At 54.2% G+C, this 16,009-nt stretch overlaps 1 protein-coding gene across 1 annotated transcript in view; it reads right to left on the bottom strand.

The window, feature by feature from the left end:
* Positions 1-2,518: 2,518 nt before the first annotated feature.
* LOC119973626 (laminin subunit beta-1-like) overlaps positions 2,519-16,009 on the bottom strand; it is a 90,583-nt gene continuing 77,092 nt past the window's right edge. The window contains exon 11 of the mRNA XM_038812007.1: positions 2,519-2,595. Coding sequence (XP_038667935.1) covers positions 2,519-2,595 — 77 coding nt within the window. The remainder of the gene's footprint in view (positions 2,596-16,009) is intronic.

The following is a 16,009-nucleotide window of genomic DNA, read 5'->3' as shown; positions in this document are numbered from 1 at the left end:
TACGGCCTTGAGGGGCCATTCCCCACTGAGCATCCAGATTGCAACATAATCTCGTTAGAGAGCGGCGTTCCTCAACGCTACGAGAACCGGAAACACCCGGCTAAACGCGATCAACACGGACTCTGCTGCAATTCAGTTAGATTGGGCCTTCTGTATCTAACCGGTAACCTGGGAAGTCTGCAGAGGGATTTGGATAGGTTAAGTGAATGGGCTAGGGTCTGGCAGATGGAATACAATGTTGACAAATGTGAGGTTATCCATTTTGGTAGGAATAACAGCAAAAGGGATTATTATTTAAACAATAAAATATTAAAGCATGCCGCTGTTCAGAGAGACCTGGGTGTGCTAGTGCATGAGTCACAGAAAGTTGGTTTACAGGTGCAACAGGTGATTAAGAAGGCAAATGGAATTTTGTCCTTCATTGCTAGAGGGATGGAGTTTAAGACTAGGGAGGTTATGCTGCAATTGTATAAGGTGTTAGTGAGGCCACACCTGGAGTATTGTGTTCAGTTTTGGTCTCCTTACCTGAGAAAGGTCGTACTGGCGCTGGAGGGTGTGCAGAGGAGATTCACTAGGTTAATCCCAGAGCAGAAGGGGTTGGATTACGAGGAGAGGTTGAGTAGACTGGGACTGTACTCGTTGGAATTTAGAAGGATGGGGGGGATCTTATCGAAACATTTAAAATTATGAAGGGAATAGATAGGATAGATGCGGGCAGGTTGTTTCCACTGGCGGGTGAAAGCAGAACTAGGGGACATAGCCTCAAAATAAGGGGAAGTAGATTTAGGACTGAGTTTAGGAGGAACTTCTTCACCCAAAGGGTTGTGAATCTATGGAATTCCTTGCCCAGTGAAGCAGTTTAGGCTCCTTCATTACATGTTTTTAAGGTAAAGATAGATAGTTTTTTGAAGAATAAAGGGATTAAGGGTTATGGTGTTCGGGCCGGAAAGTGGAGCTGAGTCCACAAAAGATCAGCCATGATCTCATTGAATGGCGGAGCAGGCTCGAGGGGCCAGATGGCCTACTCCTGCTCCTAGTTCTTATGTTCTTATGTTCTTATCTTTGATGGGGACAGTGTAGAGGGAGCTTTACTCTGAATCTAACCCCGTGCTGTACCTGTCCTGGGAGTGTTTGATGGGGACAGTGTAGAGGGAGCTTTACTCTGTATCTAACCCCGTGCTGTACCTGTCCTGGGAATGTTTGATGGGGACAGTGTAGAGGGAGCTTTACTCTGTATCTAAGCTCGTGCTATATCTGTCCTGGCAGTGTTTGATGGGGACAGTGTAGAGGGAGCTTTACTCTGTATCTAACCCCGTGCTGTACCTGTCCTGGGAGTATTTGATGGGGACAGTGTAGAGGGAACTTTACTCTGTATCTAAGCTCGTGCTGTATCTGTCCTGGGAGTGTTTGATGGGGACAGTGTAGAGGGAGCTTTACTCTGTATCTAATCCCGTGCTGTCCTGTCCTGGGAGTGTTTGATGGGGACAGTGCAGAGGGAGCTTTACTCTGTATCTAACCTTGTGCTGTACCTGTCCTGGGAGTGTTTGATGGGGACAGTGTAGAGGGAGCTTTACTCTGTATCTCACCCCGTGCTGTACCTGTCCTGGGAGTGTTTGATGGGGACAGTGTAGAGGGAGCTTTAATCTGTATCTAACCCCGTGCTGTACCTGTCCTGGGAGTGTTTGATGCTGAAAAGCAAAGTGTTATTTTCCCATATTGAGCACTCACTGAGTTCTCTATTACGATTTTAATGCCATACCCAAATCTTTGACATATTTCTGACTTGTTTTTTTCCCGCACAGATAGACTTTCCAGATGGCCGGGTTGAATTCTGTGTATCCAGTAGTGTTGGATTTTGTATCGTTTGTTCAGTGGAACATTCAGCACAGGAGGGCTGACCCATCTTATCTGGAGTTACCTTATCCCAGCTGCAGGGGCTTTAAATTAAATATTTGGACAACGCACACATTAACTGTCTAATCGGCCACTGTAAACACTTGATGGCCCCTAAAGGGAGTTTAATGAATCTAAATAGCAGAGAATGAGTTACCATGGAGATTAAAAGGTCAGGACATTGGGTTCAATGGCTGGCTTCTAGACAATGGCATGTGTCATGCTGCCCTGATGGATTGTAAAGGTGCATTAGTGAGTATTGAGTGGGGGCTGTGGGCTGCAGACAGAGTGAGGCCCAGGGAAAGGATTCCGTGACCTGCTCCAATACTCACTTTCTCACCAGAATGAGGCTGGCCTCCTGGAACAGCAAAGGTTTAGTCAGCTTTCTGCCATTTCTGGGATGGACGGAGAGCCCTTCGACTGGATTCAGCACCCAGGGGTACAGCTCTAGTCCACACTCCCATTCATTATCCAGTGACCCTCGTTGGAAAACTCTGAGGCAGGATTCTGCTTGGCGGCAATGCCTAACACAGTTCAATAGCCCTCGCTTCCCTTCCCGACCTGCCCACTCCATTTAAAAGGCATAAGGAAGGAAATTTCACACCTTATAACATCCCAAAGGCTTTCACCCAGTGAAGCATTTTGACATCTCGGAGAGCTCAGAGATGGAAGTCAATCTGCAGCCTGTCCGTTTCCGTGGAGCTGGAATACAAAATGCAGAAGGAAAGTTGTACAAATCTCTGCTCAGACTCCCGTTTAGAATTTGGTGTTTGCTGTGGAATGGCCTTGGACAGGATGCGATTCACCAACATGATACTGGAGCCAAAAGAGACAAGTTATGAGGACAGTTGGATAGATGAGGTTTACATTTTCTCGAATATAAAAGATGAAGGATTGGTTTAATTGAGGTAATCGAGGAAGTTCTGATGATCTGGTTTGACCCCCGTTCCGGGCGCTTCACTTGAGGAAGGATGTGACGATATTGGGACAGAGAGCAGGAACGATTCACCAGAATGGTTTTCCGGGATGAGGAACGTTGGTAATGTCGGAAGATTCCAGAAGCTGGGACGGCTTTGCTTGGCGAAGGGGAGATTGAGGGGAGATTTGATCGAGGTGTTCAGAATCATGAGGGGGCTGGACAGAGAGGGGGGACAATGCCGTTGGAAGGATCGAGAACGAGAGGAAACTGATTGAAGCGACGAAACGACCAAAAGTGACACAAAAAACAAATCTTCATGTGAATGGTTTTGATCTGGAACATTCTGCCTGAGAGTGTGGCGGAGGAAGTGGCGGAGGAAGAGTCGACCCTGGATTTCAGAATTACTCAAAAGAATAATTATCTGAAGAGAGGGAATTTGCAGAGCTACAGGGACAGTGGGACTGGCTGAATTGTTTTTGCAGGAGAGTTGGCACAGACACGGTTTGTTGAAAGGTCTCCTGTGATTTTCTACAGTAGAGAAAGCCAGCATTTGTTACCCATTCCGAATCGCCCAGTAGTTAAGAGTTGACCACATTAAATTCAAATTTCACCACCTGCCGCTGAGGGATTTGAACCCGGGTCCCCACAGCACTGCCCAGGGTCTCTGGATTGTTAGTCCAGTGACAATCCCACTATGCCACTGCCTCCTCTTGAGTGACTGAGACCCAACACTGCTGAAGTGGTTGGAAAGTGACTCTGAGCAAGGTTCAAGTGGGAGGATAATGGAATTTGTAAAGGCCGGGAGCTGGCTTGCTAATTGCAGTTGAGTTTATTTGGTGATGAAAGAATGAAATGTCCAGAGTGTGTCCAGCTCCTGGGAACCAGAGGCTGTGGGACAGCTTTCCTAGCGATTACTGTTGTGGATGGAATTATCTGTCCATTGTGGAATGTGATGAGTATCTCTCCAGTGATGAGCTTTACACGCTAAGGAGAAGTGGGTTTTATCTTTTGCTCTCTCCCCTCCTGCCAATGAGAATGGAAATGGAGGGAAGTGAAATGGAAAGAAGTGAGGATAACTGAACTGGGAACTGAATTTCCATCTGAACAATCCCCACTGCCTTTCTCTCTGGAACAGAGCATAGTCACAGGATGAGGGGGAGCTCATTGAAGACGGATTTGAGGAAGAACCTCTTGTGTCAGAGTGACGAATCTTTGGAATTCTTTACCCAGGAATCTGTGAAGGCCGAGTTCCTGAACATTTTCAGGGCCATGATTGGTAGGTTTTTAATCAGGAGGGGAACCGAGAGTAACGGAGGGAAGGCAGGAAGGTGGAGTTAAGGAGTGTCAGGTCAAGCATGATCTAATGGCGAGGCAGGCTCGAAGGGCTGAATGGCCTACTCCTGTTTCTATTCCATATGGTCTTATGGCCTTCAGGCAAGGATCAGTCCCCGGCCTCTTATTATGCCAACTTTCCAACTTCCCCTCTCTTTTCCTGAATTTCCTGGCTCTTGTTGACGTGTCCCAGGCTGTGCGACTCTGAGTTTTCAAGGGTTGTGGGTGATGATGACACCGATGATGTTGAGTCGAATCCTGGTTCTGCACAACTGGGGAACTCACTGGACAATGATCAGGAACGGGGTCACTAATCCATTGTCTAATTGTACAATCTAACAATGCCATCTATGTTTGATTTCACCTCTGTGAAATGTGTGAAATTCACCCACCATGGAGTGATACTGCACAACTCCCTTAGCCCTGCAAACATCTCCTTTCCTATTGTGGTGAATTATAAACACTAATAATCCACACTGTATTGTACCACATGTGTTGAGCCTGTACCTTGTACTAGATCATGTGTAGTTGCGCGGCTCTACCCATAGGGGGAGATGAGAAGCTTGTATTGGGCTCCACCCTTGGTTCCGCCCATGGCTCTGCCCATGGCCCCTCCCCCTAACCGGAAGTATAAAGGTTGTTATTGTGAGCCTGCCTGCCAGATCATCTGGAGTTCATCTCATCACAGGCAGGCTCTGTTGTAAGATGATTAAAACCACTGTTCACTTCTAACCACGTGTCGCGTGAATTGATGGTCTCATCACCTATTTATCATTTTCAAATTTATTACTGAATCTGCTTCCGCCGCCCTTTCTGACAGCACCTTCCAGATCACAATAACGCTGAGTAAAAATAAATCTCCTCTCTCTCTCTCTCTCTCTGTCTCTCTCTCCCTCCAGGTTTTTTTGTCAATTATTTTAAATCTGCACCCTCTGGTTATTGACCCCCTGGCCACTCCCTGTCGCTTTTAGCAAAACCATTCAGAATTTCAAACACTTTGGTTAAATCTCTTTGAACCGTCTCTGCTCGAAGGAGAACAATCCCAGCTTCCTGTCCCTCTACCAGTCCAGTAAATCTCCTCTGTGCTCTCTCTCCAAGTCCCTGACATTCTGCCTAAGGTCTGTGTTCTATGTTCAAGGTGAGATACAAACGGAAGCTTTTGTTGTTCACATTCACTGCTCCTTGAGATTCATTACGCTTGGCTCAGACTGGAGGTTGAATCTGGATGTTTCTTGGTCTGTGCGGCTGTTCCCTTTTCCAAGGCCCAGTGGAACAGAGAGTGGATTTCAGCGTTCTGATTACAAGTGCAAAATGGGAACAACAAAGACCAATTTTGGGATTCAAAGTCCTGCACTCGAAAGATGCCTGGAAAATGTGCGACCTGAAGGTGGATCCAGGGAAATTCAGACATCCCAGGAGGTCGCTGAAAACACTGAAAAGAGAGTTACACTCCTTGCCCATGCCGAGGAGGGAGCTGGTGCCTGTTTTAAGCCCCCCAGCAGGAATTGGTTCTGCAAATGAGTGGCACTGAAACCTGGGATTTTGCATTGGCCCCAACAGAGGGACCTCCCCATCCCAACATCCTGAGAATTCTCTTTGGGCTACTGTTGGCAAGACAGGAACTCCCAAATGCTTGGTCAGAGATGATGTGGAGATGCCGGCGTTGGAGAGAGAGGCAGGGCTGCCAGCAGAGGCAATGGTCCCAGGTTCTTACCCAGTGATCACTAGAGACCCAAGGACTGAGTCTGACTCAGTCCTGCTGGCTAGGCTGTGATGTCTGACCCATTCTGAAGGAATTTCTGGCTCCATTTATTCCATACAATTAGAGGTGAATGAAAAGATCCTGTCAGTTTAAAAGGACTCATTGTAAACAGGGGAGTTGCCGCTGAAATGTGCTATAAATGTTGATAAGTCTGTGTCCTCATGGATTCAATAACAGAGGCTCCATTACAGGACAACGTTTGAGACTTTACTTAACCTGTAAATATAATTTAAGTCGCTGGCAACCTGTTTGTATTAACCTTTAGCAATCTAATGTTTGGACAGCTTATTGACTTTTCACACAATGGTCCTGTGTGTCTCACATATACCTGGTTGTTCACATTCAAATGAAGATTAAACATTTATACAATCTTCGTAACCCCCTACAACCCTCTGAGATCTCTGCAATCCTCCAATTCTTGACTCTGAAGCATCTCTGATTTCAATCGCTCCACCATTGGCGGCCATGCCTTCAGCTGCCTGGGTGCCCGAGCTCTGGAATTCCCTTCCTAAACCTCTACACCCCTCTGGAATTCCCTTCCTAAACCTCTACACCCCTCTACCGAACTCCCCTTGTTGAAGGCTTTCCTCAAAACCTGCCTTGTTGATCTCAGTCAACATATTTTGTTTGACAGTCACTCTTTAGAACATAGAACAGTACAGCACAGAACAGGCCCTTCGGCCCTCGATGTTGTGCAGAGCAATGATCACCCTACTCAAACCCACGTATCCACCCTATACCCGTAACCCAACAACCCCCCCCCCCCTTAACCCTACTTTTTAGGACACTACGGGCAATTTAGCATGGCCAATCCACCTAACCCGCACATCTTTGGACTGTGGGAGGAAACCGGAGCACCCGGAGGAAACCCACACACACACGGGGAGGACGTGCAGACTCCACACAGACAGTGACCCAGCCGGGAACCGAACCTGGGACCCTGGAGCTGTGAAGCATTAGTGCTAACCACCATGCTACCGTGCTGCCTTTTTAAAAAAATTAATGACGTTACTGTGAAAATCCCCTACAGACCATTATATTGTCTCAGGGTTTATGATATTCATCAACACATTTTTTTGCCTGTCTGGCCAGAAGATTGGGTAAAACATATTTTCACAAAGGTAGCACTGCTTTCATAATCAGGATTGGGTCAAATCCTCAGCAGGTTATGTATTACTACATAAAGGTGCTATATAAATTCAAGTTGTTGCTGGTGATCCAGTGTGTTATTTGGACTGGGTGAAAGGGTAGAACTCATGCATGATAAAGCACATTGACTGGTAGCCTTGGTTTGTTGTTTTGAAGGGAAAAGGCAAGAGGATGTAAAAAGCGACTGATTCACCTTTGTAATCTGCTGTTTAGTATTTTAAAGGATGGAATTTTCCACTGAAGAATATTTATTTTTAAGGCAAGTTCCATTTTTAAGAACGAAAACAAACAATTGATAGTTATCACGATGTGGGAGCATCGCTGAAATGTTCCCAAACCACTGTGAGAAAGTTTGATCCCGACTGTATCTGGTGTGTTTGTCCGGGAGGGAATTGGACGAGGCCAAATTCAGGAGAAGGGAAAATAGTGGAGTAAGGAGAATGCGGAGTTGGGAGAGGCTGCAGTCTATGAGAATCTCAAGACCCCATGTGTTTGAAAAGGGTCAGTTGCCTCTGATTTTGCACAGACTTGTTACTTGTTGCTTGTAGCCTGGGCCGGCAGCTGTTCCCAGCCCCTTCGAGGTACGGTGGCTGCTCTGGTCACAGTTTTCTACCAGAAAATATCCCAACAGCGAGAAGACCTTGGCAGTTGGTGCCTGAATGTGTACTTTTACAACTGGAGACATTGGTTTAATATAACTCCCAGTTAGATCACTAATTTATACATAGCAATGGATTATTAATAGACAATACATGAGTCTAAATAGAATAGGGGTGCAAAGTAGTCTGGTGGGATAGAGTCATCAAAAGCAGCAATGCAACTGAACAGAGTCAAAGGAAAGTGTGATCATAGAATTTACAATGCAGAAGGAGGCCATTCGGCCCATCGAGTCTGCACCAGCTCTTGGAAAGAGCACCCTACCCGAGGTCAACACCTCCACCCTATCCCCATAACCCAGTAACCCCACCCAACACTAAGGGCAATTTATCCTGGCCAATCCACCTAACCTGCACATCTTGGACTGTGGGAAATTGGATGAGATGTTGAGAGGCTGACATGCACAGCGCCTCATCTCCCTACACAAGGGTAAAAAGCACCTCCCTGGGTTAGAGTCCCACAGGAAATTGGATGACGCTGGGTGAAAAGATGTCTGTAACATTGACGGGCACCAACATCCGTTACTGTCAGAAATCTGCAACAGCTGCTTGACGGCCAATTAGAATCACTTATTTCCGGAACACCAGATATGGCACAAAGTTTGGGAATAAATCCTGAGCTCATTCTCTTTAGCAGCTTCTCGCTGTCTCTGACCCCCTCCCCACACTGACACCTCTGCAGACTGACCCCCTCCCCACACTGACCCCTCCCCACACTGACCCCCTCCCCACACTGACCCCCTCCCCACACTGACCCCCTCCCCACACTGCCGCCCTCCCCAGACTGACCCCCCTCCCCACACTGACCCCTCCCCACACTGACCCCTCCCCACACTGACCCCTCCGCAAACTGACCCCTCCCCACACTGACCCCTCCCCACACTGACCCCTCCCCACACTGACCCCTCCGCAAACTGACCCCTCCCCACACTGACCCCTCCCCACACTGACCCCTCCCCACACTGACCCCTCCGCAAACTGACCCCCTCCCCACACTGACCCCTCCCCACACTGCCGCCCTCCCCAGACTGACCCCCCTCCCCACACTGACCCCTCCCCACACTGACCCCTCCCCACACTGACCCCTCCGCAAACTGACCCCCTCCCCACACTGACCCCTCCCACACTGACCCTCCCCACACTGACCCCTCCGCAAACTGACCCCCTCCCCACACTGACCCCTCCCCACACTGACCCCTCCCCACACTGACCCCTCCGCAAACTGACCCCCTCCCCACACTGACCCCTCCCACACTGACTCCTCCCCCACACTGACCCTCCCCACACTGACCCCCTCCCCACACTGACCCCTCCCCACACTGACCCCTCCCCACACTGACCCCCTCCTCACACTGACCCCCCTCCCCACACTGACCCCTCTGCAAACTGACCCCCTCCCCACACTGACCCACTCCCCACACTGACCCCTCCGCAGACTGACCCCCTCCCCACACTGACCCCTCCCCACACTGACCCCTCCCCACACTGACTCCCTCCCCACATTGACCCCCTCCCCACACTGACCCCCTCCCCACACTGACCCCCCTCCCCACACTGACCACTCCCCACACTGACCCCTCCTAACACTGACCCCCTCCCCACACTGACCCCTCCGCAGACTGACCCCCTCCCCACACTGACCCCTCCGCACACTGACCCCCTCCCCACACTGACCCCCTCCTCACACTGACCCCCCTCCCCACACTGACCACTCCCCACACTGACCCCTCCTCACACTGACCTCTCCCCACACTGACCCCCCCTCCCCACACTGACCCCCCTCCCCACACTGACCCCCTCCCCACACTGACCCCCTCCCCACACTGACCCCCCCCTCCCCACACGGCCCCCCTCCCCACACTGACCCCCTCCCCACACTGCCCCTCCCCACACGGCCCACATCCCCACACTGACCTCTCCCCACACTGACCCCCCTCCCCACACTGACCCCTCCGCAGACTAACCCCCTCCCCACACTGACCACTCCCCACACTGACCCCCTCCCCACACTGACCCTCCTCCACTGACCCCTCCCCACACGGCCCCCTCCCCACACGGCCCCCTCCCCACTGACTCCTCCCCACACTGACCCCTCCCCACACTGACCCCTCCCCATACTGAGCCCCCTCCCCACACTGCCCCCTCCACACTGACCCCTCCCCACACTGACCCCCTCCCCACTTGACCCCCTCCCCACACTGACCCCCTCCCCACACTGACCCCTCCCCACACTGACCCCTCCCCACACGCCCCCTCCCCACACTGACCCCCCCCCACACTGACCCCCTCCCCACACTGACCCCCCCACACGACCCCTCCCCACACTGACCCCTCCCCACACTGACCCCCCTCCCCACACTGACCCCCTCCCCACACTGACCCCTCCCCACACGACCCCCTCCCCACACTGACCCCCCCTCCCACACTGACCCCCTCCCACACTGACCCCCCCCACTGACCCCTCCCCACACTGACCCCTCCACGAACTGACCCCTCCACGAACTGACCCCTCCCCACACTGACCCCCCCCCACTGACCTCTCCACCACGGCCCCCCTCCCCACACTGACCCCTCCCCACACTGACCCCTCCCCACACTGACCACTCCCCAAACTGACCCCCTCCCCACACTGACCCCTCCGCACACTGACCCCTCCCCACACGGCCCCCCTCCCCACACTGACCCCCCCCCCCACTGACCCCCTCCCCACACTGACCCCTCCCACACTGACCCCCTCCCCACACTGACCCCTCCCCACACTGACCCCCCTCCCTACACTGACCCCCCCCCCACTGACCCCCTCCCCACACTGACCCCTCCCACACTGACCCTCCCCACACTGACCCCCTCCCCACACTGACCCCCTCCCACACTGACCCCTCCCCACTGACCCCTCCCACACTGACCCCTCCCGAACTGACCCCTCCCCACACTGACCCCTCCCCACACTGACCTCTCCACACACGGCCCCCCTCCCCACACTGACCCCTCCCCCACTGACCCCTCCCCACACTGACTCCCCACACTGACCCCTCCCCACACTGACCCCCTCCCCACACTGACCCCCTCACACTGACCCCCTCCCCACACTGACCCCTCCCCACACTGATCCCTCCCCACACTGAACCCCTCCCACACTGACCCCCTCCCCACACTGACCCCCTCCCCACACTGACCCCCAATCCCCACACTGACCCCCCACACTGACCCCTCCCCACACTGACCCCTCCCCACACTGACCCCTACCCACACTGACCCCTCCTCACAAGGCCCCACTCCCCACACTGACCCCCTCCTCACACTGACCCCCTACCCACACTGATCCCTCCCCACACTGACCCCTCCCCACACTGACCCCCCCCCACACTGACCCCTCCGCAGGCTGACCCCCTCCCCACACTGACCCCCTCCCACACTGACCCCTCCCACACTGACCCCTCCCCACACTGACCCCCTCCCCACACTGACCCCTCCCCACACTGACCCCTCCCCACACTGGCCCCCTCCCCACACTGACCCCTCCCCACACTGACCCCCTCCCCACACTGACCCCCTCCCCACACTGACCCCCCTCCCCACACTGACCCCCTCCCCACACTGACCCCTCCCCACACTGACCCCCTCCCCACACTGACCCCTCCCCACACTGACCCCTCCCCACACTGACCCCTCCCCACACACTGACCCCCTCCCCACACTGACCCCTCCCCACACTGACCCCTCCCCACATGACCCCTCCCCACACTGACCCCCTCCCCACACTGACCCCCCTCCCCACACTGACCCCTCCCCACACTGACCCCCTACCCACACTGACCCCTCCGCACACTGACCCCCCCTCCCCACACGGCCCCCCTCCCCACACTGACCCCCTCCCCACACTGACCCCTCCCCCACACTGACCCCTCCCCACACTGACCCCCCCTCCCCACACACTGACCCCCTCCCCACACTGACCCCATCCCCACACTGACCCCTCCCCACACTGACCCCTCCCCCACACTGACCCCCTCCCCACACTGACCCCCTCCCCACACTGACCCCTCCGCACACTGACCCCCCTCCCCACACTGACCCCTCCTCACACTGACAGCCTCCCCACACTGACAGCCTCCCCACACTGACCCCCTCCCCACACTGTCCCCCTCCCCGCACTGACCCCTTCCCACACTGACCCCTCCGCACACTGACCCCTCCCCACACTGACCCCTCTCCACACGGCCCCCCTCCCCACACTGACCCCCTCCCCACGCTGACCCCTCCCCACACTGACCCCCCTCCCCACACTGACCCCTCCCCACACTGACCCCTCCCCACACTGACCCCTCCCCACACTGACACCCCTCCCCACACTGACCCCCTCCCCACACTGACCCCCTCCCCACACTGACCCCCCCTCCCCACACTGACCCCTCCCCACACTGACCCCCTCCCCCACACTGACCCCCTCCCTACACTGACCCCTCCCCACACTGACCCCCTCCCCACACTGACCCCCTCCTCACACTGACTCCTCCCCAGACTGACCCCTCCCCACACTGACCCCCTCCCCACACTGACCCCCCCTCCCCACACTGACCCCCCACTCCCCACACTGACCCCCCCCTTCCACACTGACCTCCCTCCCCACTCTGACCACCTCCCCACTCTGACACCCTCCCCACATTGACCCCCCTCCCCACTCCGGCCCCCTCCACACACTGACCCCCTCCCCACTCTGACCCCCTCCCCTCTCTGACCCCTCGCCCCGCAGTGAACCTCTACCCACACTGACTCCCCCGTGGCATTGTGAGACCGCAGTGTTAACCCGGGTCCCTGGCACTGTGAGGCAGCAGTGTTAACCCGGGTCCCTGGCACTGTGAGACAGCAGTGTTAACCCAGGTCCCTGGCACTGTGAGGCAGCAGTGTTAACCCGGGCCCCTGGCATTGTGAGGCAGCAGTGTTAACCCGGGTCCCTGGTCCTGTGAGACAGCAGTGTTAACCCAGGTCCCTGGCACTGTGAGACAGCAGTGTTAACCCGGGACACTGGCACTGTGAGACAGCAGTGTTAACCCGGGTCCCTGGCACTGTGAGACAGCAGTGTTAACCCGGGTCCCTGGCACTGTGAGACAGCAGTGTTAACCCGGGTCCCTGGCACTGTGAGACAGCAGTGTTAACCCAGGTCCCTGGCACTGTGAGACAGCAGTGTTAACCCGGGTCCCTGGCACTGTGAGGCAGCAGTGTTAACCTGGGTCCCCAACAGTGCGAGACAGCAGTGTTAACCCGGGTCCCTGGCACTGTGAGACAGCAGTGTTAACCCGGGTCCCTGGCACTGTGAGACAGCAGTGTTAACCCGGGTCCCTGGCACTGTGAGACAGCAGTGTTAACCCGGGACACTGGCACTGTGAGACAGCAGTGTTAACCCGGTTCCCTGGCACTGTGAGACAGCAGTGTTAACCCAGGTCCCTGGCACTGTGAGACAGCAGTGTTAACCCGGGTCCCTGGCACTGTGAGGCAGCAGTGTTAACCTGGGTCCCCAACAGTGCGAGACAGCAGTGTTAACCCGGGTCCCTGGCACTGTGAGACAGCAGTGTTAACCCGGGACACTGGCACTGTGAGACAGCAGTGTTAACCCGGTTCCCTGGCACTGTGAGACAGCAGTGTTAACCCAGGTCCCTGGCACTGTGAGACAGCAGTGTTAACCCGGGTCCCTGGCACTGTAAGACAGCAGTGTTAACCTGGGTCCCTGGCACTGTAAGACAGCAGTGTTACCCCGGGTCCCTGGCACTGTGAGGCAGCAGTGTTAACCCGGGTCCCTGGCACTGTGAGACAGCAGTGTTAACCCGGGTCCCTGGCACTGTGAGGCAGCAGTGTTAACCCGGGTCCCTGCACTGTGAGACAGCAGTGTTAACCCGGGTCCCTGGCACTGTGAGGCAGCAGTGTTAACCCGGGTCCCTGGCACTGTGAGACAGCAGTGTTAACCCGGCTCCCTGGCACTGTGAGACAGGAGTGTTAACCCGGGACCCTGGCACTGTAAGACAGCAGTGTTAACCCGGGTCCCTGGCACTGTGAGACAGCAGTGTTAACATGGGTCCCTGGCACTGTGAGGCAGCAGTGTTAACCCGGGTCCCTTGCACTGTGAGACAGCAGTGTTAACCCGGGTCCCTGGCACTGTGAGACAGCAGTGTTAACCCGAGTCCCTGGCACTGTGAGACAGCAGTGTTAACCTGGGTCCCTGGCAGTGAGACAGCAGTGTTAACCCGGGTCCCTGGCACTGTGAGACAGCAGTGTTAACCCGGGTCCCTGGCACTGTGAGACAGCAGTGCTAACCCGGGACCCTGGCACTTTGAGACACCATCTTTGCCACCACCTGCCATGTGCCCCGCGCCTCAGGACCCCTGTTCACCTGGCCGTTCGAGGCCCACCGATACCTCCACCCCCGCCAATCAGCCCAACAATTCCCAACATCTTCCGCAGCTCACCTCCATCACCCTTGATCAGCCTCAGCCCTGCAATCTCGTGACCGCTACGACGACTGTAAAGATCGACAGGCATGAGTCGACCTGCCTCTTCGACTTCGGGAGCACAGAGAGTTTCATCCAAACTGCTACGGTAATGTGCTGCTCCCTCCCAGTCCTCCCCGTCACCCAGAAAATCTAACTAGCCTCCGGATCCCATTCCATACAAATCCGGGGGTACTGCGTCGTGCCCTCTCCGTACAGGGCGTAGAGCACAGTAACTTCAGGCTCTATGTCCTTCCCCACCTCTGCGCTGCCCTGTTACTAGGTCTCGATTTTCAATGCCACCTCCGCCTTCAACACTATAATCCCAGCCAAGCTCATATCAAAGCTCCAAAACCTAGGACTTGGCTCTCCACTCTGCAACTGGATCCTTGACTTTCTGACCAACAGACCACAATCAGTAAGAATGAACACCAACACCTCCTCCACAATAGTCCTCAATACCGGGGCCCCGCAAGGCTGCGTACTTAGCCCCCTACTCTGCTCCCTGTACACACACAACTGCGTGGCAAAAACTTGATTCTAACTCCATCAACAAGTTTGCTGACGATACGACCATAGTGGGCCGGATCTTGAATAATGACGAGTCCGAATACAGGAGGGAGATAGAGAACCTAGTGGAGTGGTGTAACGACAACAATCTCTCCCTCAATGCCAGCAAAACTAAAGAGCTGGTCATTGACTTCAGGGAGCAAAGTACTGTACACACCCCTGTCAGCATCAACGGGGCCGAGGTGGAGCTGGTTAGCAGTTTCAAATTCCTAGGGGTGCACATCACCAAAAATCTGTCCTAGTCCACTCACGTCGACGCTATCACCAAGAAAGTACAACAGCGCCTATACTTCCTCAGGAAACTCAGGAAATTCGGCATGCCACATTAACCCTTACCAACTTTTACAGATGCACTATAGAAAGCATCCTATCGGGCTGCATCACAGCCTGGTATGGCAACTGCTCGGCCCAGGACCGCAAGGAACTTCAGAGAGTCGTGAATACCGCCCAGTCCATCACACAAACCTGCCTCCCATCCATGGACTCCATCTACACCTCCCGCTGCCTGGGGAAAGCGGGCAGCATAATCAAGGATCCCTCCCACCCGGCTTACTCACTTTTCCAACTTCTTGCATCGGGCAGGAGATTCAGAAGTCTGAGAACACGCACGAACAGACTCAAAAACAGCTTCTTCCCCATTGTCACCAGACTCCTAAATGACCCTCTTATTGACTGACCTCATTAACACTACACCCTGTATGCTTCATCCGATGCCAATGCTTATGTAGTTACATTGTATATCTTGTGTTGCCCTATTATGTATTCTCATGTATTTTCTTGAATTGTGTTTAATTCCCTTTTCTTCCATGTACTGAATGATCTGTTGAGCTGCTCGCAGAAAAATACTTTTCACTGTACCTCGGTACACGTGACAATAAACAAATCCAATCCAATCCAATCCAATCCAAAGCCTTACTTTGAAGTTCGGCGAACTCCTGCTCCTGCTCATCGTCTGTGGCCTCACGACCCTTCAGGTCGATCCTCACTGCGGGAGGGGGGTGTCATTGAGGCCAGTAACAGCCCCTGGAGAGCCCACGTGGTGGTAGTTAAGACTGGCGAGAAACACTGGATGGTCATCGACTACAGTCAGACCATCAACCGGTACACGCAGCTCGATGTGTACCCCCTCCCCCGTATATCTGACATGGTCAATCAGATTGCGCAGTATCGAGTCTTCTCCACAGTTGACTTGAAGTCCGCCTTTCACCAGCTCCCCATCTGCCCGGAGGACCCCCAATACACTACG

This window comes from Scyliorhinus canicula, chromosome 11 (assembly GCF_902713615.1).
Source record: "Scyliorhinus canicula chromosome 11, sScyCan1.1, whole genome shotgun sequence".
NCBI lineage: Eukaryota > Metazoa > Chordata > Chondrichthyes > Carcharhiniformes > Scyliorhinidae > Scyliorhinus > Scyliorhinus canicula.
This window is presented reverse-complemented; position numbering and strand designations above follow the sequence as displayed.